Raw genomic sequence first — 22,027 nt, 5'->3', positions numbered from 1 at the left:
GCACAAAGGGGGTGACAGTGTCACTTTAAGTCTTTTTCCTCCATAATGCAGCCTGTAAAGGACCTGTGGTGACATCATTGACACATGATAAGGTCCTTCAATACATTCTCTAATGTTACTGCACTGTCTCCTGGCTGCAGTTTTGCCCTGATTTGTGCAAAATTGCAGTAAAAAGCTGCGATTTTTATGCAAATCATGACTGAACATAAGTCTGATGGGGGGGAGCATAGGCCCCTCAGGAACTCAGGGCCCCGGGCTACTGCCCGAAACGGACCTATTTTAATCCCCTACTGTGTGTAAGGCCTATGGAGGTTTCTGATCCATAGACGTTAGAGACAAGAGACAAGCACACACCTTAGGTGGTCCCTGGGTCCCAGAAGTGAGAGAGGGGCCCCCTGTATATCCTGATACTTTGTTGGTAAAGAAACGGATGAATGACACCAGCTTTATAGATCATAGCACAAAAAAAAGTCAATGACAGTAAACCTATATACTAAAATCTTCTCAGGTGAGTCCACATTAAACTTCGTTTTTTGGGGTTTTAATTTCTCTTTTTATCATGAGAAATATTTTACAGCCCCGGGAATACTCTTGAAGTTTTTCCCTGACATTTAAAGATGATAGAGGAAGCACAGAAGGACATCAGTAGGTCTTCAGCAGTAGCCAAAGTTGATGACCACAAGATCATCAAAGCCTTGAATAGACTTTAGTTTTCAGTAGTGAGATGATCCTGGTTTTTATATCTCCCAATAAAATGAGCAGTGCCGTCGACCCTCTTTTTAGTTGTTAAGAAGATCAAGTGTTCCTGGTTTCAGGTAACATCAAAGAAGAAAAGATTTGTCAGTAAATGCTTGAAGAATATGAGCTAAGATCATTTTCAATCTGGAACATATGGGTGTTTTCTGCCACCTTGTGGACTGAGTGTGCATGACATCCTTTTTTTACAGTAGTACAGTAGGAAGCAGAATGAGTTAAGGGAAAAGTTTTCTTACATTTTACCCTATTACAAAATGTACAATTACAAAAATAAAATGCAAGAAAATAAAAAAAAAAAGAATTTCAAGGTAAAATGTTGAAATGTGACTACTGTCTAATATGTATGAGGTAATGGAAGACTCGCTTCTGACATTGTACCTTGATTGGTACCTTGATTTATTTATTTTTATTTATAAAATGGGAAAAGGGGGGTGATTCAGACTTTTATTAGGGGAGTTTTTTTTTAGTAATAAAAACACTTTTATTTTTCTACTTATACAGTAATAGAGTAGTATGTATTACACAGCAGCGATCCATGAGATCGGTGCTCTATTGCTTCGGCCTGCTGCAGAACAAGTCAATAGAATACCGAGCCAGGATCAGCGTCATTCCGACGCTGAGTCTCGGGGCAGTAAGACGAAGGGATCCCCCCTCTGCAATCGCATCACAGGGGGGGTGTCCCACCACTAGACACCAGGGAAGGCTGCATATAAGACTATTAATAAGAACATTAACGGTCTTAATTAGCGGAATCGGTCCCGGGCTGCAGATAGCAGTCAAAATTTGCGACAGTTCAGAGCAGGGTCGCGGTGCGGCCCCCCTCTGAACTCCCCTAACGGATGCATGACGTACAGTTACGTCATGCGTCCTTAAGAGGTTAATAAGGTTGAAAGAAGACAAGAGTACATCAGGTTCAACCTATAGAAACCCTACGGTGCTGATCCAGGGGAAGGCAAAAACCCCTATGAGGCAGACGACAATTGCCCCATCACAAGGAGAAAATTCCTTCCTGACTCCAATTGCAATCAGAATAATCCCTGGATCAACGTATCACTGGAAATCTAATGCCCATAACTTGTAATATTATATTTTTCAAGAAAAGCATCCAAGCCTCCCTTCAATTTATTCAATGAATCGGCCATGACAACATCATGTGGCAGAGAGTTCCAGAGTCTCACTGCTCGTACAGTAAAGAATCATCGTCTCTAATGAAGGTGAAACCTTCCTTCCTCTAGATGTAGAGGACGCCCCCTAGTCATGGTTACAGACCTAGGAGTAAAAAGACCACTACAAAGACCTCTGTGCTGTCCATTCAAATATTTTTACACATGGTATAGGAGCGGTGGCAGCAAGCCGCTGGCATATGCTATGGGCTGCCCAGACGATCTAGCGATCACCCAGGCAGCCCCCCACAGCTCCCCGTGGCCCCCCGGCTCTTACCCGCTCACTGCCGTTGCGTGTAATAGTGGTGGCAGCAAGCGGGGAACGAGGAGCAAACTAGCTGACACCGCTCATTTGCTCCTCACAGTCGTGTAATAGGGGCGTAACTAGGGCTTATTTTTGGGGTAGGGATTATTTCTGGGCAAACCAATATATCTCTGCTATTTAGGGGTGCGCCTAAAGTGAAAATGCGCTAAACCCAGACTTGGAGTAACTGTCTCTTGGGTGAACCTTGCCTACGCCTGGGATCCTTCTTAACAATCAGGACAATATACAAAGTCAAGGACCTAAGCCGAAGTATCCCACTGGTACCTTCTCGATCGTCTTGGGTAATTTTGAAGGGTTAGCTTCACCCAGTAGTTCAAGCCTGGGACTCGTGCTACTGAACCTGACAGTCTCTGGGCTGGTTTGGCAAAAGGAGGTCTTCTATACAGGTCTTCTCTTCTAAGCGTGAGTACGAGAATTTCATCAGAAACACTAAAAGTCACACTCATTACTATCTTTACAGAGTACAGTACTAATGAGGCAAGGTCCCGTCCGTTCACTTCAATGCTGTGTGTGTGTGCGCCGTACAGCATCTGTGTAGGTGTCGTGAAATGACGTCATACAGTACACAGATGCTCCTCGACATGGCAGCCCCCTTGGCAAGCATCACAGTGTTTTAAAACACTGATTACACATGCCAAAAAATAAATAAATAAAAAATACTAAACCACTTCTAAACCAAAATCTTTTATAACTATTTTATTTTATTTTTTAAGAAAAAGTGACACTATCCCTTTAAGCACTGGCCTCTGTTGCTCATTTCCCCCCGCCACACCTGCACCCACACATTGTACTACCCTTTACAAAGCCCGGTGCCAGTGTATCCAGGGGTGGGTAATGACACTCTTGGTCACCATGACAAGTGCCTCAGGGAAAACACCACAGCCCACCTGCTGTTACCATGCAAGCATGGCATTTTTACATAGTGTGAACATAGCCTATATATGGTTCCACTAAAAAAATATGAGTTTGTTGGCAAAAAAAGAACACCGGGTTCATCTAGTCTGTCCTTATATTATTTCCTTATTATCTTAGGATATATGTTTATTTTAGGCAGGTTTACATTCCACATGTGCTGGAAGTTTGTTCCAAGCATCTACTACTCTGTCAGTGATATTTTAATATTTTCTGACATTGCTTCTTGGAGCACCAGCTTTTTCCCTGCACTTTTACTGCTAAATACCACAAGGTTTAATGTGTTAAGCCCAAAAAATGTAAATGATGGTAAAAAAATGTTTTGCTTCAAAAATTACAAACCTATTGCAGGCTTCATACCAGTTTTTTTTTATTTAGAATTTTTTTTTATAGTTAGCTTTTTTCTAGAATACACCATGCAGTATAAATAACATTATACGTTTAGTCTGCAAGTCATTTTATTGCAGCAATAGCAAATAATGTTTATTTCATATTTTACTATTTTTGCACAATAAAAACATGTTTTATTGAAGAATTATTTTTGTAAGTCGTAACTATTTTATTTTTCTGTTAATATAGCCAAATGAGAGATTCTCTTTTGCAAGTTGTAGTATTTCTGAGCACTATAATTTATAAATAATTAATAATATTACTATTTTATTTTTTACAACATGATTTGTGCAGTTTAAAGCGAAACGGCCAAAAAAAAGGTGGTGGGAACATAGCCATAATCTGACATTTAATTTCATAAATATTTTATATTGTACTTTTATTTTTACTACATACTGTAATTTACAGAAAGATGGACCGGTGACTGCACCTGACATTACATCACTTAAAGGAGAAGTCCCGCGAATTTTAAAAGAGAGGAAGGCATGGGAGTGCGTGAAAATAATAAACAAAGTACACTTGATTTAAACTGTAATTTTCGGCTTGAATCTGGGTACGTCCAGCTGCAACGTCAAATCCCGGTTGAGCAATTGCCCACTCAGCCAGTCAGTGGCTGGCGTGGTGTCCCACCTCAGTCACTGATTGAGTGGGCAATCACTTAGCCGTATACGTGGCATTGTAGCTGGAAAAGTCTGTCAGCTGAGCCCAGGAGTGGTACTACGGGGCACGAGGATGGGTACTTTGTTTATTATTTTCCCGCACCCTCCTGCCTTCCTCCCTTTTTAAATTTCTACACTACTGTTTTGTTGTGCGCCAGAGTGCTGTATACTAAAAACAGATTGGAAACCCTTCAGAAGTATACAGGACCTTTGAGAAAACTTTTCATTGTGGATAGTTTTCCTGGGTCCTCATGGGATTGGGAGCAGGACTATTTGCCCAACCTCTTCATGAATCTTCAGGTGGTGGTTTTCCGGGACTTTACTCTGACCGCTCATCACTGTAGAGCACCGCATGAATATACATTAAGAGGGGCGGGCACAGGAGATGTATCTCGACCCCCAATGCACCAAACCACCTAAACAACATACTAATAAACTGGAGGATTGCAGAAAAATGGCGCTGGGGATGGAGGTAATAAAACTTCCTTCTTCCTTAGTGTCTCTGTTCCTATGGGAACATACAGGGGCGTAACTAGGCTTCATGGGGCCCCATAGCAAACAACTGTATGGGGACCCCCAACATACTCACCTGTCCTGCAAATATAGTGCTGTCCCCCCTTCGGCAGCTCTGAGATGCTATGCCCTGCGGTGGGGGATGAGAGATAGCAGGCCACTCGGAGTCCCTGCTGGTTGGGGCGGTTCAGAGACACCTGCTGGTGTGGACCAGTCAGGGTGACCTCCATTATACTGGCTACTATACAAGATGCTAGAAAAGCTGGGTGACCGCCATTATACTGACTACTATACAAGATGCTAGGAAAGCTGTGTGACCTCCATTATACTGACTACTTTACAAGATGCTAGGAAAGCTGGGTGACCTCCATTATACTGACTACTATATAAGGTGCTAGGAAAGCTGAATGACCTCCATATACTGACTACTATATAAGATGCTAGGAAATCTAGGTGACCTCCATTATACTGCCTACTATACAAGATGCTAGGAAATCTGGGTGACCTCCATTATACTACTTTACAAGATGCTTGAAAAGCTGAGTGACCCCATTATACAAGATGCTAGGAAAGCTGGGTGACCCCATTGTACAAGATGCTAGGAAAGCTGGGTGACCCCATTATTCAAGATGCTAGGGAAGCTGAGTGACTTCCAGCTGGCAGTGATAGTTACTAGTCTTCCTGCCCCGTCTTTCCTTCTCAGGTCCTAAGTACTCTGCCGATGAGCTAAAATCTCACTCGCGGTGGACACTGGGGGTGAGGCTTGCCGCAATGGTGGTGGTGCTTATCAGAAACCTACGCGGCACTATTGCCACTTGTGAAGAGGGGGACAATGGTGCGGGTCACTCTGAGTCTGTGTCATGGGGAGGTGGGTTCGCGGGTCGCTCTTTTGAGGCTCTCTGACAGTGTGTTTTACTGTCAGTGCTGTAGCACCATGGAGACAGGGGAGACAGGCCATGCTTTGCCAGGGGGAGGGGCCGGGCCACCCTGCAGCCCGGGCCCAAAGCAATTGCCTGCCCTGCCTTCTTGGTAGCTAAGCCACTGGGAACATAACAAGATGAAATTACAAAATTTATTCTGACTCTGATCAGACTTAAAATTGACCATACTAAATTAATAAGATCCCAAACCAGACTACTAACCTAGTTCAGATTCGTAAAAGAACACCGCAATTTAGACTCCAGACTAAACAATGAATCCTGACCTAAATAATAAATCCTGACATAAATCAAAACTCCAGATCAGATCAAAAGGCCCCGTTTTTCTGACATACCCCACTTTTAAAGCTTAAAGGGGTTATCCAACAAAAATCTTTTTCTTTCATATCAACGGATATCAGAAAGTTATATAGATTTGTAATTTATTTCTATTAAAAAATCTCAAGTCTTCCCATACTTATTAGCTACTATATATCATGCAGGAAATGTCTTATTTTCAGTCTAGTACACTGCCCTCTGCTGACATCTCTGGCCGAGACAGGAACTCTGTCTCGGTTTTATATGAATCCTCATAAAAAAAACCTTTCCTGCTTTGGACAGTTCCTGTCTCGGACAGAGATGTCAGCAGAGAGCACTGTGCCAGACTGAAAATAAAACAATATTTCCTGCATGACATACAGCAGCTAATAAGTATGGGAAGACTTGAGATTTTTTAATAGAAGTAAATTACAAATCTATATAACTTTCTGACACCAGTTGATTTGAAAGAAAAAGACAACCCCTTTAACACTGCATACTGGCTACAAGTCTAGCCTAAACTGGACACTCCTCTCCCTTCTCTGGCTAGTTCTCAACTAACTTTCCACGGGAATAAAAGGTAAGAGACTGTAAGAGGGGTAGAGGGGAGGCACCTGTGATTGGACAACATAGCTAAAAGACTGCAGCTGTGCACAGGGGAGAGTGAGACACCTAGTGGCTGAAGTGGAAAACAGCTGCCAGCACTTGGTGTGACATCTGAGAGAGTTACATTCTGACAGGCGGTTAAAACTTAGTGACCCCTGTACTCCCCCACGCCACTCCTCTCTCACAAATACCGAAGATAGGAATATCCCTGTAAATCGGGCACAAGGATGACATACTTTTACACTATGATCTGTTAAAGGGACAGATTGTGATTCTATATTACACTTATTTACAAGTACACCGCCGACAAAGAAACATTTTTTTTACTGCAGATTTTATATGCTTTACTTGTTTTAGAAGAACTGTAAAAAACCTCATATACTACATGTGGATAGCTGGTTTTACGCCTTACCTCTATATACTACATGTGGATAGCTGGTTTTACGCCGTACCTCTATATACTACATGTGGATAGCTGGTTTACGCGATACCTCTATACACTATATGTGGATAGCTGGTTTTACGCCGTACCTCTATATACTACATGTGGATAGCTGGTTTACGCGATACCTCTATACACTATATGTGGATAGCTGGTTTTACGCCGTACCTCTATATACTACATGTGGATAGCTGGTTTACGCGATACCTCTATACACTATATGTGGATAGCTGGTTTTACGCCGTACCTCTATATACTACATGTGGATAGCTGGTTTACGCGATACCTCTATATACTACATGTCGATAGCTGGTTTACGCAATTCCTGTATATACTACATGTGGATAGCTGGTTTACGCAATACCTCTATATACTACATGTGGATAGCTGGTTTACACAATACCTCTATATACTACATGTGGATAGCTGGTTTTACGCTGTACCTCTATATACTACATGTGGATAGCTGGTTTTACGCAATACCTCTATATACTACATGTGGATAGCTGGTTTTACACAATACCTCTATATACTACATGTGGATAGCTGGTTTTACACAATACCTCTATATACTACATGTGGATAGCTGGTTTTACGCCGTACCTCTATATACTACATGTGGATAGCTGGTTTTACACAATACCTCTATATACTACATGTGGATAGCTGGTTTTACACAATACCTCTATATACTACATGTGGATAGCTGGTTTTACACAATACCTCTATATACTACATGTGGATAGCTGGTTTTACGCAATAACTTTTCTATCACAGCTATAAAGTGCGGCCTGCGCTTTTCTTCCTGAATTCCCAGCACTGGCGGGAGCTTTTCTTTTTAATTACTACAGCGCTGCGTTATACCGTCTCTTCTCTTTCTTTCCTAATGAATTTGTCCTGTTTACCTTTGTGGGAAGAAGATTTGTCTAACAAAGACATGGGCGTGCGGAGAGCCTCATCTAAATGAATAGTTAATGAATAACAGGCCTGATGCTGTTTGTAGCAGCTCTCGGATGGCTTGTTCCTACCTCACATACAGAGACACAATCCATCTGTCAGATGGAAAATGCTGTTCTATGACACTTCCCCTTTACCACGACGCTCTCGACAAGCACCGGGGCATTGTCACAAGCAATGTTTATGGTCTGCGGGGACAGTATAAACACGAAATGCTTCACTTCAGGAACTGTCAACATGACTAAATGGATTTTGACACGATGGCAGAGGAGGTTCATTCATGTACTCAGCCGCACATGGACCACGAGAATCATGTCAGAAAACGGGACACAATGAAATTTAATTAACAGATTAATAGGCTGTCAACATATAAGTCAAGTGGGTATGAGAGTAGATGCCAAGGGCCTGACGTAAAGCACACTCCTACAATTTTTCTCATACTGCCTATGCCGCTATATGCCAACTGTGGGACACTTCTCCCATCTCTTAGGCTGCATTTACACATTCCGGGAAGTTGTCCGTGCTCACGGACAATTTTACAGCCCATTGCTTTCTATTGGGCTATTCAGACGTTCCGTGATTTCACGGATCCGTTCCATTTAAAAATAGGACATGTCATTACTCAGAACGGAACGGATTCCTCATAGAAATCAATGAGATCCCTGTTCAACCATGAAAAAAATGTGATGTAATCAATGTAATTTAAAATGCTGTATAACAGATCCGAGAAAAAAACGGACACAGATGCAAAATGGATGAAAAACGGACTGTTTTGCACGGATCATGGAGGTAGCTACCGGACACTAATCACGGACTGGGAAAATCACTGAACGTGTGAATGCAGCCTTACTTCTGATCAGTCGAGGTCTGAACAGTCAATGACCAATCAAAACTATTGACATATCTCTTTTTCTCTAAGGGCCACGTTACGCCAACAGATTATCTGACAGATGTTTTTGAGCCAAAGCCAGGAATGGACTATAAACAGAGAACAGGTAATAAGGGAAAGGCTGAGATCTCTCCTCTTTTCAAATCCATTCCCGGCTTTGGCTGAAAAAATCTGTCAGATAATCTGTTGGTGTAATAGGGCCCTAAGGATGGGCGTGATTTCTTGTTTGGTAGTGATAGATGCACTGAATGTACTGAAATCTCCACTGAACAAAGATAAAGTAAATACTTCCAGGAACATTGATTTTTTATATTTGGAATTCAGCAAAGCTAAAATTCAATGTTAAGTTTCTTATCATATCTTAAAAGGGGTCAGAGCTTTATTTTTTGACAGAAAGCTCTAAATTCTCCTGATTTAAGCATTTAAAGGGGCATTTCCTATCCATAGTATAGGACATAGGTAAGCGATTGCAGGGGTCTGAGCACTGGGGCTCTTTTTCAATCTCGAGATAAGAATGCCACTTTAATAATACATTCTTGATGGCTGCAGCTACCACTTTGGAGTTTAAATTGAAACTCCAAATTAAAGGGGTACTCCAGCACTTTTTATATAATGCTATATGGAAGAGAGAAAATGTGACCAATCCTCAAGCGTGTAGTGATATATGGAAAATAGATTAAGGATATAAAACCAGAAGTACAGGGGCTGATTAATGAACCTCACCGAATCCTCTACTCTTTTATATAATGCTGCCATGGGAACCCGCTGGAGGACCCTGGTTGATGAATCTCCACCTTAGAATGGGATGTTCTAAAAGCCTCTCTAAGCATAATGCGTAGGTATCCCAATACCTGAGTCAATATAATGTGTAAAGTACATGCAGCCATATATAACTCTCATTACTCAGTAGTCAGCAATTCAGTGTCAAGTAAAATATCAGCTTTATTTGTATAAAAAATATAAACACACTAAAAAGAGCAATGATACAAAATATCTATACCCAGTACTGTGATTACAAAAATAGAAAAATATAGATTTAATAAAAAGCCATAGAATCAGTTTGACCATTTTAGATCTTATTCTCACGCTCTGTACCCTACATCGTGTGAAGTTGCACAGTGAACTCTGCATCTCCCAGCATCATGTATCAATATGATGCCAGGAGCACCGAAAGTGTTTAACTGATGCTGAACTCTTTGCGCAGCTCCACGCTCTGTAGGGTCTGTGGATTACTGAGCATGAGAATAAGGCCTTAGGCTAGAGACCTCAGATAAAGCCAAGTGATATTTCAGGGGCATTCACTTGATCCATTGATGTCAAAGCAAATTATGCAATGCCTCAATTCATCTGTGGTGGCGCTGTAGGCAAATTTAATAATGGGTTCCTCCATTTTACTGCTGATTGATATGGTTCTCAAGGATGGGACTTCTTGTGCTAAGTTAATGATTGGAAGATATTATTGAAGGATTTTTAAAAAAATAAAAAGTCAATTAAGGTGCATTTTGGATTTGAACAACATGGCTGCTTTATTTTAAAATCAGCAACACTTGTTCACCTGAAGGGCTGTGAAATGTCACCCGCTGACACCGAGCTATTTTCTGATTCAACAAAATAGAGCCAAAACTGATAAAGAATACAAATATAAACCAATTCATGTACTGACATGAACATTCAAGTATATTTAATAATAAAATATATCATTATTATTAATGCATAACTTTCTAAATATAAAGTATGGAGTGCAGCAAATAACTTGATAGTGTGACAGAAAGTACAACAGTGACCTGATGTATACAGGGAAGATGGGGCTCGCATACGTCCAATGATCTAAAAATTTGGATTCTGCACTCTTTTAATAGGCATAACCTCAATGGAAGGCAAGTATCACTAGATAGGGCCCGATGTCAGCCGATGGGATAACAAGGGGGATCCAGCAGTTCCTACCCTGGTACAGTTTAGGATCGCCAGACATATTTTATGTGCAATGGCCAAATGAATTTCATAGTTTGAATTTGGTATTTTATTGTTGCATCTACTGTGGATTATAATTTACAGTAAATAACTATAGTAAAAATGTATACTGTATGATGTAACTCGGTTATTATGTCCGGTTATTATCCTATTCAGTGATGTCAAACTCAGTCCCTCCAGCTGTTGCAAACCTACAATTCCCATCATGCCTGGACAGCTAAAACTTTAGCTTTGGCTCTCCAGGCATGATGGGAACTGTAGTTTTGCAACAGCTGAAGGGCCTGAGTTTGACACCTGTGTTCTATGCTATGACTCTGCTTCTACCAATACATAACTACTGTTCCTGCCTCTGCTATACTTTCCATAAGACCTCTTACTTTTGAGCAATTCCATCTCCAGTTTGATGAGGTTAAAGTTACTGGCTGCTAGGATTTCCAAAAGGATAACACTCAAAGAGGCCTAGGCTTAAAAAATGTGTGGTCTATCCTAAGGATAGCCCATCAATGTTACATTGGGAGGAAGGGGGTATGCAATCAGCTGTTAGAAGCCTTACAAGAAGCCATGGCCTCTTCAATGTTTGCAAGATCTTGTACCCGTGTTGCTCTACTTTAAAGAGGATGCACCATCAGGTACATCCTCTTTAATATGACCCACGGATAGAACGGCGCCGTCACAGGGAAGCCGGTGCTCGTGTACGGCGTCGTTCTATCCACGGGTACCGGGCCGGGGCTGAAGCACAGGAGGCGAGCCGGCCCGCCTCCACTGAGAGGAATCCCCTGCCCCTGTATGATGTGGCACCATTGATTCTAATGGAGCCGCGTCATAGAGGGGAGGGATTTCCCTCCCTGATTGTACATCCTCTTTAAGTAATGACAATGTGCAGTAATGCAACTTTGTCCCATTCATTCTTACCAAATTAAACAGAACATTGCATTACACTTCCCCCTTAACAGATGCCTTTGCCTTAAAGCTGCCTATAGGCAGACACCTTAAATGCCAACAGGCAGACGCCTCATATTCTACAGGTAAATGCAATTTTAGATATTTGTGACATTAAAGCTTGTTTTAGTTTTTTGCTGCAATGCGTAGTTGCTGGATAGATATATTGCACATTATAACATTAGACACTCCTGAGTCCATAGTGTCACAGATTTTAGAAATGTTCCTTGTTCTCTGTATTACCAGCCCTTTGCACTTGTGGAGCTCCAGATACTGGTTCCATGTGAGCCTGTGGAGTCTGCACTTTGCCGTAAAGCAGGCTGAGGTTTCCTCGGACTATTGTCCAGGTTATCAGTGATTTCTTCCAACGATGAAAATTCAGAGTCACTGTCGTCCCATGACTAGAAATACATCAACACAAAGCCGTTTGTAAGTTAACTGAAGAGTCAGGGTAAGATTAAGAATGCTGAAAGTAGCAGCTCTGCAGCATTGTGAATGCAGCTCTGGACTGCCATGCAGTATAAGACAAATAAGGTGACCTAGTTGCAAAGTTAGTCAACTTTTTATGTAGATTCTGTAGATGATGTAAAGCAGTACTGGAAAAGTCTTAAAGGGGTTTTCCGGCCAAATATACTGTCACTGATCAATGGGGTGGTGACAAACCAAAACCCATGCCAGTCAGCTATCCTGCACCCGCACTACACAGTAAATGGAGCAGTTTGTCTGTTCTCTGTGTAGTGGCCGGACCTGGTTACTGCAGATCACTTGAGTAGGAACTGAGCTGCACTTAAACATGGCCGAAGCTACACCACATCATGAAAAGTTACAAATAGATTCCTTCCTAGAGTGCTTCCTTTATATTTCCCATTCCTTCTGAATCCAAATTTATCTTTGGCCAGCCTTGGGCTATGTTCCCACTACTGGTACGTGCTGTCCTATATATCAGGGAAAGGTGACTGTCTACTGATAACGGTAATGGCCATGATCATTATTTGCGGCTGTCAATATTACCAGACAGCTTCTGTCTTTTCCAACTATGATCCAATACTGAGAACATAGCCTACATAGGAACTACAGCATGCATTGCTCCTAATAAACACATTTCTCGTTGTTTTACCTGAGATTTTCTTATTTCAGATGGATTTGTGGATTTTATAGTAGAAGTGACAGTATCCACCCCACCAAATGGTTTCGCCCTGTGCTGTGATAGTTGTCTTTCTAGGCTTCGAGTCATAGACTGGACTGTAGACCCTAAATGTGAAAGGAGGAAAATAATAGAGCAGTAAATTACTTTTCAATACAAGACAGATGGAATCACATAATGGGTAACAAGCAGTGAGTAGTCAACATAAAGGAGACGGTGTCCCATAATCTGCTGTATTTTGCCCTGTACATGCTTTTTCCTAACAATTGGGCCTTATCCTTGTTTGCTAATAATGCCATTACTTTGAAGGAGGAATCCTGCACAGGCACTCAATAGCAAAGGGAATGGAGCATTGTCTATAGGGGTGCCATGGAAGCCACATAGGCTACATATAGTATGTACAGGTGGACTTCTGCTCTTGTAAGTATAGTGAAGTAGGATTTGTTATACACATAGTACTGTCCCTACTTGTGGGCTAGCACCCTTGCTAGTGAATGTAGGGAGTGACCATGCACATAATGCAGTCCATGCATCACTGCTCACTTCCACTTGTCTGTATCACACCTGCCTGGTGTCAAGTGGCTGTAATATGGTTGGTGGCAGCTATATGGCCAAAAGTCTCTTCAATGAGAAGATTTCCCTTTAAGGATCAGTGCATAAAGGATCACATGCCGAAATCCCACATATTCAATCTGTCTTTTCAACTGTTGAATAATTGATTATTATTGCTATTATTTATTTATTAGTAAACAATTCATGCTGGTTTTCAATTCCCCCCCCCCCCCCCCCCCCAGAATAGCTAACCTTGGTTTCCGGTGTCTTTTGAGAAGCTGACCACTCTGGGGCTGGGCTTTCCTGGCGAGATCTCTGAATCATCTGACCAGTCCTCATCACTGCTATCTACAGTTTGCTTTTGTGCCGTAGAAGTGACCTGAACGTTTAGATTAGTTCTGGGTTTGGTGGAAGGGAAGGGTGAATGATTGAACGTTGAGGCGTCGTCTTCCGAGGTGAAGGGAGGTGTTCTGTGGAGAAAAAAAAATAGTTAAATATGAGGCTATCACAATAGTGAGTAACAATAAAAGGCAAAATAAAATATGCAAGTCAAACTAGTGTAGGCAATGGTCCCAAGGACCATCTCTTTAGAGGAGCCGCTTTGCTTAACTTAAAGCAGATGTGTTTTGTTGTGACAAAAGGAAATGAATACATACCCCCACCCCAGCCCAAATAAGCAAGAAAAAATAATAAAATGCATTTAGTAAAACCCCTTTAAAGCTTGGCTACAATAAATGTATATAGAGGTATACTAGACTCTACTTACCTTGCACGTGGGGATACATTAACCGGCTTACTGATGTTCTGAACGTCTGAACCCTTTGGGAGAGGTTTTGAAGATGCAACGATTCTCACATTGCTACCTTGTTCTATGGACCCAGAGGAAGTGGTGAAGCGCGGACTCCTTGGGCTCTGAACTGTTGCTGCACACAGACAACACAACGTGACAATGAGATCATGTGTAAGACCACACTATATCTGAATGCTGTACAGACAGATGAGGAATTATTAAATACACTGTAGCAGCTTTCCCTCTAATTGAAAACTACCAATACATAGAAATCCTTAACCCCTTCCCGACATTTGCTGTACATTTATGGCACAGGCTCCTGGGCTTTGGCACATCGTACTGTAGGAGTACACTTTCCCATGCTGTTGCACTATAAGGTGGGCTCAGGAGCTGGCTTCGTAGTGGGTAAAGCTGATAGCAGCCGGGTCATGACAGTTAAAGGGGAAGTCCAGGCAAAATTTTAAGATAGCTTATTGCCCAACAAAAGTTATGAAAATTACTAATATACACTTATTATGAGAAATGCACCTATAGTGTATTTTCCCTGCACTTACTACAGCATGGCGTTTTCAGGTGTCTGTAAAGTTGGTGACGTCACATCACATACAATAAACTGCCGAAACCTGCTGCTCCAGTCTGTCCCACCACTGCAGCAGGAGTCGGCAGTTTATGTAACGTCGTGACGTCACCAACTTTACAGAGATCTGAACAGGCCATGCTGTAGTAAGTGCAGGAAAAATGCACTATAGGTGCATTTCCCATAATAAGTGTCTACTAGTAATTTTCATAACTTTTGTTGGGCAATAACATATCACACATTAAGGACGGACGGCAGCGATCAACCCCTTTAACACTGTGACTAAGGCGTTTAAATGTCACTGACAGGAGTGGCTTCTGTCACTGACCGATCGGAGAAATAGTACTTAACTCCTTGTGGTCGAATTGGTGATCTGCATGTAGAGTCTGTCCCAGGCAGATTCTAGATGCAGGGCTTCGATAACCCTAAAAAATGCTACACAATCGCATAGTATTGATCAGTATAAGCCAGCGCTTCTCAAAACTTTTTCTACTGGAGCCTCACCCAACAGAAAAAATTATGCCTGGGCCTCACTAGACTGACCAAAAGGATGATGGGGCCTCACCATCTATGATAAAAGTCCATCCAAATATAAAAACTCTTGCTCACTGCACCCTTTATTTGTCTCCTAATCTCTGTATAACATAAAATAAGTACAAACTGAGTCAATAATGTTCCTAAAGCAGAGATTTTGGAGACAGTAAAAAGGACTGTGCAGCTTTTTGTGAGAACTGCCTCCCCAGCTGTGCCACCAGCAACTAGGAGGCCCGCCTCACAGTTTGAGAAGCACTGGTACAAGCAATCTAATGATTGCTTGTTATAGTCTTATAAAAAAGAAAGAAAAAAAATATATATATATTTTTTAACTATCACAAAGCCCCTCCCCTAATAAAAGTTGAAATGATTAGATAAGTTCACAATTGTCACATATATTAAGATACAACAATATTTTTCCGGCACAGTGAACCTCGTAGATGAAAAGCTGAAGAAATGGCAGAATTTTTTTATTTTTTTTTTAATTTTAAATTGATAAAAAAAATTCCTTTGTAAACCAATACATTAAAATAGTAAATCAAAATATTAGCAAAGATATGTAAACATGGGTATTGTTATTTTCAGACTGACCTATAGAATAGAGATCCCTTGAAGTTTTACCGTAAAGTGCATTCCATAGTAACGCAAAAATTAAATTTTTTCACCCCATAAATAATATTTTTGGGATCTCAGCATACATTTTATAGAACATTGAAAAGTGTTCTGGCAAAGTACAATCTCTGAAAAGAACAATCCCTTATGGCTCTTAGAAGGTGAGGGGGAAAAAATTAAACTGCAAGAATGAAAATTGGCTCAGCCCTTAAGGCCCAAATCCACTCTGTCCTTAAGGGGTTAAAAGGGTATACCCATGTGGGACACTTATGGCATATGCACAAGTGTCCCGCAGATGTGAGTCTCAGCTCTGGGACCTGCAGCTATCTTCATTTGAATGCTCCGTGACCACTAGAGGTGAACAGGAAGCTAAAAACTTCTGGAGTTACATATATGGCATAGCTCCTGGGCGCCATTGTGTTCCCAATGAAGAGAGTAGGGGTTTAGTCACAGTCAGACTCCCTTGGTGGCATCTTATTTTCGTCTAGTGCAAAACTGTTGAGCGGTTGATCTCCAACATGTCTAAACCTTCTCTCCACAACATATGTTGGAAGTTGGGAGGTCCTATACACTGTAGACAGTGGGAGCTGAGATGCAATGACCTAATGCACAATGAATGGAGTCAAGGGGCCTGACTTTGTTTACAGCGTGCATTTGGGCACAGAGCTGCTGCTGTGGAACAATTGATCAGCGGGGGTGCCGAATGTCAGCACTTCGGAATCTGTTATGTGGGTAAAACTGCAGTTTATCTGCCAATAGATAATCTCATCCTATAGAACAAGCCTATAGAGCATAACAGTCGTGAAACAATAAGTTGCACAGGTCCTTACCTGAAAACTGTGAGGTCAAGGACGTTAACATTTCTCTTCCCGAATTTTTATTTTGTTTCTTTACTTGTTTATTAAGAATTTTTTCCACTCGTGCCCTTTCGGTCTCAATGTCAGGCAAATTCTTCATTTTTTGTTGGTATTGCTTTGTCAACACAGATTTCAGTTCTTTGTAGATAGATGATGAGATTCCTTTAGAACCCTTAAGGTTACAAAAATTATAGACCATTAGGGCTTATGACTTTAACGAAAAAACACTACGAAAAAACACGTCCGTATTTCATAAGAACGGCCGTATTTGCACAAACAACGTCTGTTAGTTGCAAAATAACGTTGTTTGTGCAAATACAGTCGTTCTTATGAAATACGGCCGTGTTTTTTACGTAGTGTGAACATAGCCTAAAGAAGAAAAATCAGGTAATTATATAATGGATGTCTATTACTAAAGAGGTTGCATTCTCCCTAAGGGTGGGTTCACACTGTGTTTTTGCAATCCGTTTAACAGATCCGTTTTTTTTAACGGTCAAAAAAGTAGTGTCAACAGTACTTTATTGTGCGTAAAAAAACGCATCTGTTTTGATCCGTTTTTTTTTATAATGGAAGTCAATGGAAAAACAGATAAAAAACAGATGCACCCAAATGGATCCGTTTTTTGCAAAAAACTAATCAATTAAATGGATGCTGAAAACGCAGTGTGAACCTAGCCTTACTTGGAAGTACGTGAATTACTCCTAAAGTAATGTCCATGTTTCATTCATTAAATTTAGATTGTAAGCCCCCGCGGGCAGGGTCCTCATGTACCAGTCTGCCATTTGCCTTCATGTAATGTGTTTTGATCTTGTATTGTTACAGTTTGTTACACCCATTGCTTGTATAGCGCTCTGGAATTAAGGGCGCTTTATAAATAAATATTAATAATCCAAAAACTGCTGTGATGATGTCACACACATTTTACACTTGCTTCTATGGTCATGTGACATACAGTACATGTTCGTAAAATCAACAGTTCTGGTGCAGGACCCTAAAGTGGCGGAGGTGCAGCAGTAAATTTAAAGGTGGGTAAAGATAGTTTTTTTTTTTTTTTTTTTACTCCAGCTTGTACTATTTTTTTAGGTGTACCTGTCATTGGAAAAAATCTTTTGATTTATCAGAGACACATTACGTTTTGAAAGGTCCGGTCTGAGTGTTCAGACCGAGGCCAATCAGAAGAACCAGGGGCAGATGACTGCTCTGCCGCACACTCCTCTTCCCGCTCTGTGGCCATCTAACTTGGACGGCCTATTGACTTACATTATAAAGGCACTGTGCGTGGTCCTCACTTATTCTCCTGATTGCTATCGGTCTGAACACTCTGACTCCAACTGATCAACATTTTTTATATATCTCTATGATATTTCAATAGTTTTTTCTAATGACAAGTATGCTTTAACCCTAAGAATACACCTTTAGGCCATGTGCAGACTATGTATGAGACCAGCCGTTCCTTGACCTGGCCGGGTCACGGAACAGCTGGTCTGAAAAGATCATCCCTGCAGTACCAGCCGGATGATCTTTAGCGCCACTTAGTTCTGAGGTGGACACATCCAAGCGGGCCCGCATCAGAACTCCCCACTGCACACTATGGAGCGTGCAGCCGGAGCCGCTCGCTCCATAGTGTGCACTGACATGTTCTCTGCAGCCGCTATTCAATGAACAGCGGCCGTAGAAAACTGACAAGTCAGTTTTCTACGCAAAGCTAGGAATCTCGGCCGGAGTGTATGCTATGTGTATACTCTCCGGCCGAGATTCCCTCGGAAGGCAGCACTACGTAAGTTCAGTGGGAATCATGACCGTTGTAACAACGGCCGTGATTCCCACGGAACTTGCATTGTTTGAACATAACCTCAAGGACATAGCTCTATTTTACAGATGAAATGTCCATATAATGTTGGGTAATTCTGCGAATACTTTACTTCACCTTGTTTTACGGCATGTTTTTTCTTTTATAAGGCTAGGTTCACACATCATGTAGAAAATGTACTGTGGACATGGCATAGAAATCTCTTTCAGAATCTGCATTAGTTACATGCTGAATTCATTGCTTATTTTGGTGTGGAATTTAATGCAGCTGTGGATCTTTACGTGTCGCATTGCAATGAATGTAATGTATGGTATAACTCCCCAACACATCCACAGCGGATAGGGAATTCTGTGGGTGTTCTGTACTGCAGATTTTTAAAATTAGAGAAGTAACTGAGAAGCCATGTACATTACCTTCTTGACACCCATACTTTCAAGCTTCTCCAACAATGTCTGGTTCAAGATAGGGCGGAACTGCTTGGCAAAATTGGGGTCCTTTCTCAGAGTCTCGATCTTTCTCATTCTCTGATGTAGAGATTCCTCTAGAAATGTGCATTTAAATATAACAATTATAGAAAACAATTCTTATCTATGGCAGTGCTTCAAGGTGTAATCCGCTTGGGGCTCACTAAAGTATGCCATCACTTTCTGAACTGGAAGGGGTCTGTCTGCCAGTACCCCACCAATCCTGTGACAACCACTCCTTCAGAGTTTTCTCTTACTGCAGAGCAGCATTCTCTCTGCCACCGAACGGCACCGCTCCATTTATTCAGGAAAATATCTTAGTAAGGTAATGGTACAGGGATGGAAAAAAGAGGAGCTGGAGCAAGATGGTGCCAAGCGGAATCCCCTTATATGTTGTCCATATATCCTAATAAAGCATATGAATGGGTTGCGCTTATGGAAGAATCCCTTTAAGTCATATTTTGAGAAATGATGCAATCTATGATGCTGAATGATACTACTTACCATCATTACTTGACTCTTCACTTGACTCTTGTCTCGCTTCTCCCACTGGCAAAACCACTTGTGCAACCACTTGAGGCGCTGCGATTTAATGGATACAGTTAGAGAGTGTCTCCTATTTTATTAAATTTTTCTTGTAACATTCACGTGTACCCGGGTATTGGCAAAGATCTGTGTCTGCTGAATGAGAGGTCGGCCAACAGCCAAGGTGATTGATAGTCTTTCCCTATACCCCAACAGGCAGATATCTATCAATCAACGGTGGTGGGGAGAGGACCAGGGACAACCTCAATGACTTGTGGTTCAGGCAGCATGAAAGTGATGACAGGTTCCCATTAACGTCTTACATACAATGTCTTAGGGACAGTCAGCTATGATACTGTGCCGAGCATATCTGGTATATCAAACCTTTTTTTTTTTTTAAGTGACAGGGACACTTTAGCTCTTTAGTCAGATTTATAAAGAGAGTCTATTAAAATTCTATTATTTCACTCACCCTCTTTGATGATTTCTCTGCTTGTGCTCAGGTCTCTTATCTTGGGGAGAAAAATACGAGAGATAATCATTGAACTGACCCCACCGATAAAGAAGCCGTATAAAGATCAGACACCCATATACAAATGAATCAACATGCAAAGAGGAATTCCACATTCAGTTACTTAAGGCCCTATTACAAGAAACAATTCTAGAGGGGTGGAGCAGAAAGACAGTAAACTTTACTGTAACTATGTGTATGACAAAGATTGTGACATGCTCTATTGTATGCTGTGTGTGTTGAGATATTCCCTCTTAGAAGTATTACTTTTAAAGGGGTTCTCTGGTCAAAATATTCTAATGAGCTATTCACAGGATAGGGCATCAGTAGAGAAAACCTGCCAAAAGCTTAATAATCAGCATTTGAGTCCCGCTGCCTGGAGAAGGTGGATGCAGCCCAAGGACTGCCTGAAAAACATGGATATAGCCCATGGCAGAGGGATTGAAATGCTCATACAATTTTGATTGTATTAGTCTTTTCACTATGCAAAAAGTTACATTATCTCTACCAAGCATTGGTGATACTAAAGCGAATGTACCACTAGATACATCGCTTTGGGTTTTTTACATGAACAGACTGGTGTGGGGATGCCGGTGCTGTGGTCCTTTTTTTGAACCGTCACCTGATTCTCATGCACAGTGGCGGTCTATTTCCGAGTGCTGGCCGGGCATGAAGCACTGGAGGCCAACCCCAGTGTGACGATCTCTCCTCCCCGCTGTGATGTGGCTCCATTGATTTTAATAGAGTCACATCACAGAGGGGGTTTCGTCACATGGGGGAGCGGCGGGCATCCCCGCACTGGTCTGTTCATGTAAAAAACCTAAAGCGATGTACCTAGTAAGATAGTAAAATACTGAACATACTTTCTTCTCCTGGGACTTGATGACTTTGTCCTGACCCCGTATTGTAGACTGCAGTGTCTGCATGGCTGATTCAAACTGCTCATCTCTTGCCTTCTGGTCACTGGATAAGGAAGCTCTCAGCCGCTTATTCTCATTTATAAGCTGATGAGGTAATACAAGTAAATTGTTAGTACATTGTAAGTAGAAAATCTTCTCTGATAATTTAATTACAACTTAAACATATCATAGGTTGTTAGATAGTGCCTATAACATACACTGAAGAGGGGTGCAGAGAGTGTGCTTACACCTGTGCCCTGGAGACTAATGGGGCCAAAAAGCTCTCCCCTCTATCCCATCTGAGGAAACTAATACTATAAATGTTGTGTGATAAGGTATCCATCCATTTCTATCACATGGTGGCTAGCTTATTCTCTACTTTAAGAAGTTTCCTACGATACAGACACAAATCGTTTTTGCGAGGCACCCAACTCACCCCAAACTAGGAGGACACAGGTGGTATTCCTGTTTTCCAGGTGGGACTCGGGCTGTCTCCACCTTCCCCACTGAAAGGGAAGACTGCGGGAGTCAAATACCGATGGTTCGAGTTCGTACGAACCTGAACCTCAGCGCTGTTCCATCATCTCTAGTGATATACTGTCCACCCAACAACATTATAAGGTATACAAACAAACGGTAGTGCCTAGAGCCAAATGTGGTCCATCAAAAAAACCTTCTGTAAATACGTTATAGATACTGACGTTGATTTTGTAATTTAGAGGCAAAAGGAATTCACTGTGTTATACTTAGTGCATGTAATAGGGGGACAGGTCTCCAGATCTCTACGCCAGGCACTGTCCACTCCCCTGCAGTGAATACATTTGGCTCACAGTGTTTCATCACTCCTAAACATTGAATCCTGTATATGTTTCTTACTTCTTCTCTTTCCACATTGTGACTTGTCTTCATTTCTTTGATCTTCCTCTTCCATTCTGACTTCTGAAAGCAAATTTAGAGGTTTTAGGGAAAGGGCAAAGATGTATAAGAAATGTTAG

At 41.5% G+C, this 22,027-nt stretch overlaps 1 protein-coding gene across 4 annotated transcripts in view; it reads right to left on the bottom strand.

Moving 5' to 3' along the window:
• Positions 1 to 11,062: 11,062 nt before the first annotated feature.
• The window catches only part of DZIP1L (DAZ interacting zinc finger protein 1 like), a 32,885-nt gene continuing 21,920 nt past the window's right edge, over positions 11,063 to 22,027 (bottom strand). For 3 of the 4 annotated variants that reach the window (XM_069973960.1, XM_069973958.1, XM_069973957.1), the window contains exons 7-16: positions 21,909 to 21,971; positions 20,997 to 21,137; positions 20,095 to 20,134; positions 19,602 to 19,679; positions 19,047 to 19,174; positions 16,797 to 16,995; positions 14,220 to 14,376; positions 13,706 to 13,923; positions 12,875 to 13,008; positions 11,063 to 12,158 (exon numbers count right to left, since the gene is read on the bottom strand). In XM_069973960.1, coding sequence (XP_069830061.1) covers positions 11,997 to 12,158; positions 12,875 to 13,008; positions 13,706 to 13,923; positions 14,220 to 14,376; positions 16,797 to 16,995; positions 19,047 to 19,174; positions 19,602 to 19,679; positions 20,095 to 20,134; positions 20,997 to 21,137; positions 21,909 to 21,971 — 1,320 coding nt within the window. In that variant the 3' untranslated portion in view covers positions 11,063 to 11,996. The remainder of the gene's footprint in view (positions 12,159 to 12,874; positions 13,009 to 13,705; positions 13,924 to 14,219; positions 14,377 to 16,796; positions 16,996 to 19,046; positions 19,175 to 19,601; positions 19,680 to 20,094; positions 20,135 to 20,996; positions 21,138 to 21,908; positions 21,972 to 22,027) is intronic. The other variant, XM_069973961.1, reaches the window with a different exon arrangement.

This window comes from Dendropsophus ebraccatus, chromosome 6 (genome assembly GCF_027789765.1).
Source record: "Dendropsophus ebraccatus isolate aDenEbr1 chromosome 6, aDenEbr1.pat, whole genome shotgun sequence".
Classification (NCBI taxonomy): domain Eukaryota; kingdom Metazoa; phylum Chordata; class Amphibia; order Anura; family Hylidae; genus Dendropsophus; species Dendropsophus ebraccatus.
Note: the sequence above shows the minus strand (reverse complement) of the source record. Positions and strands in the feature narration are given on the sequence as shown.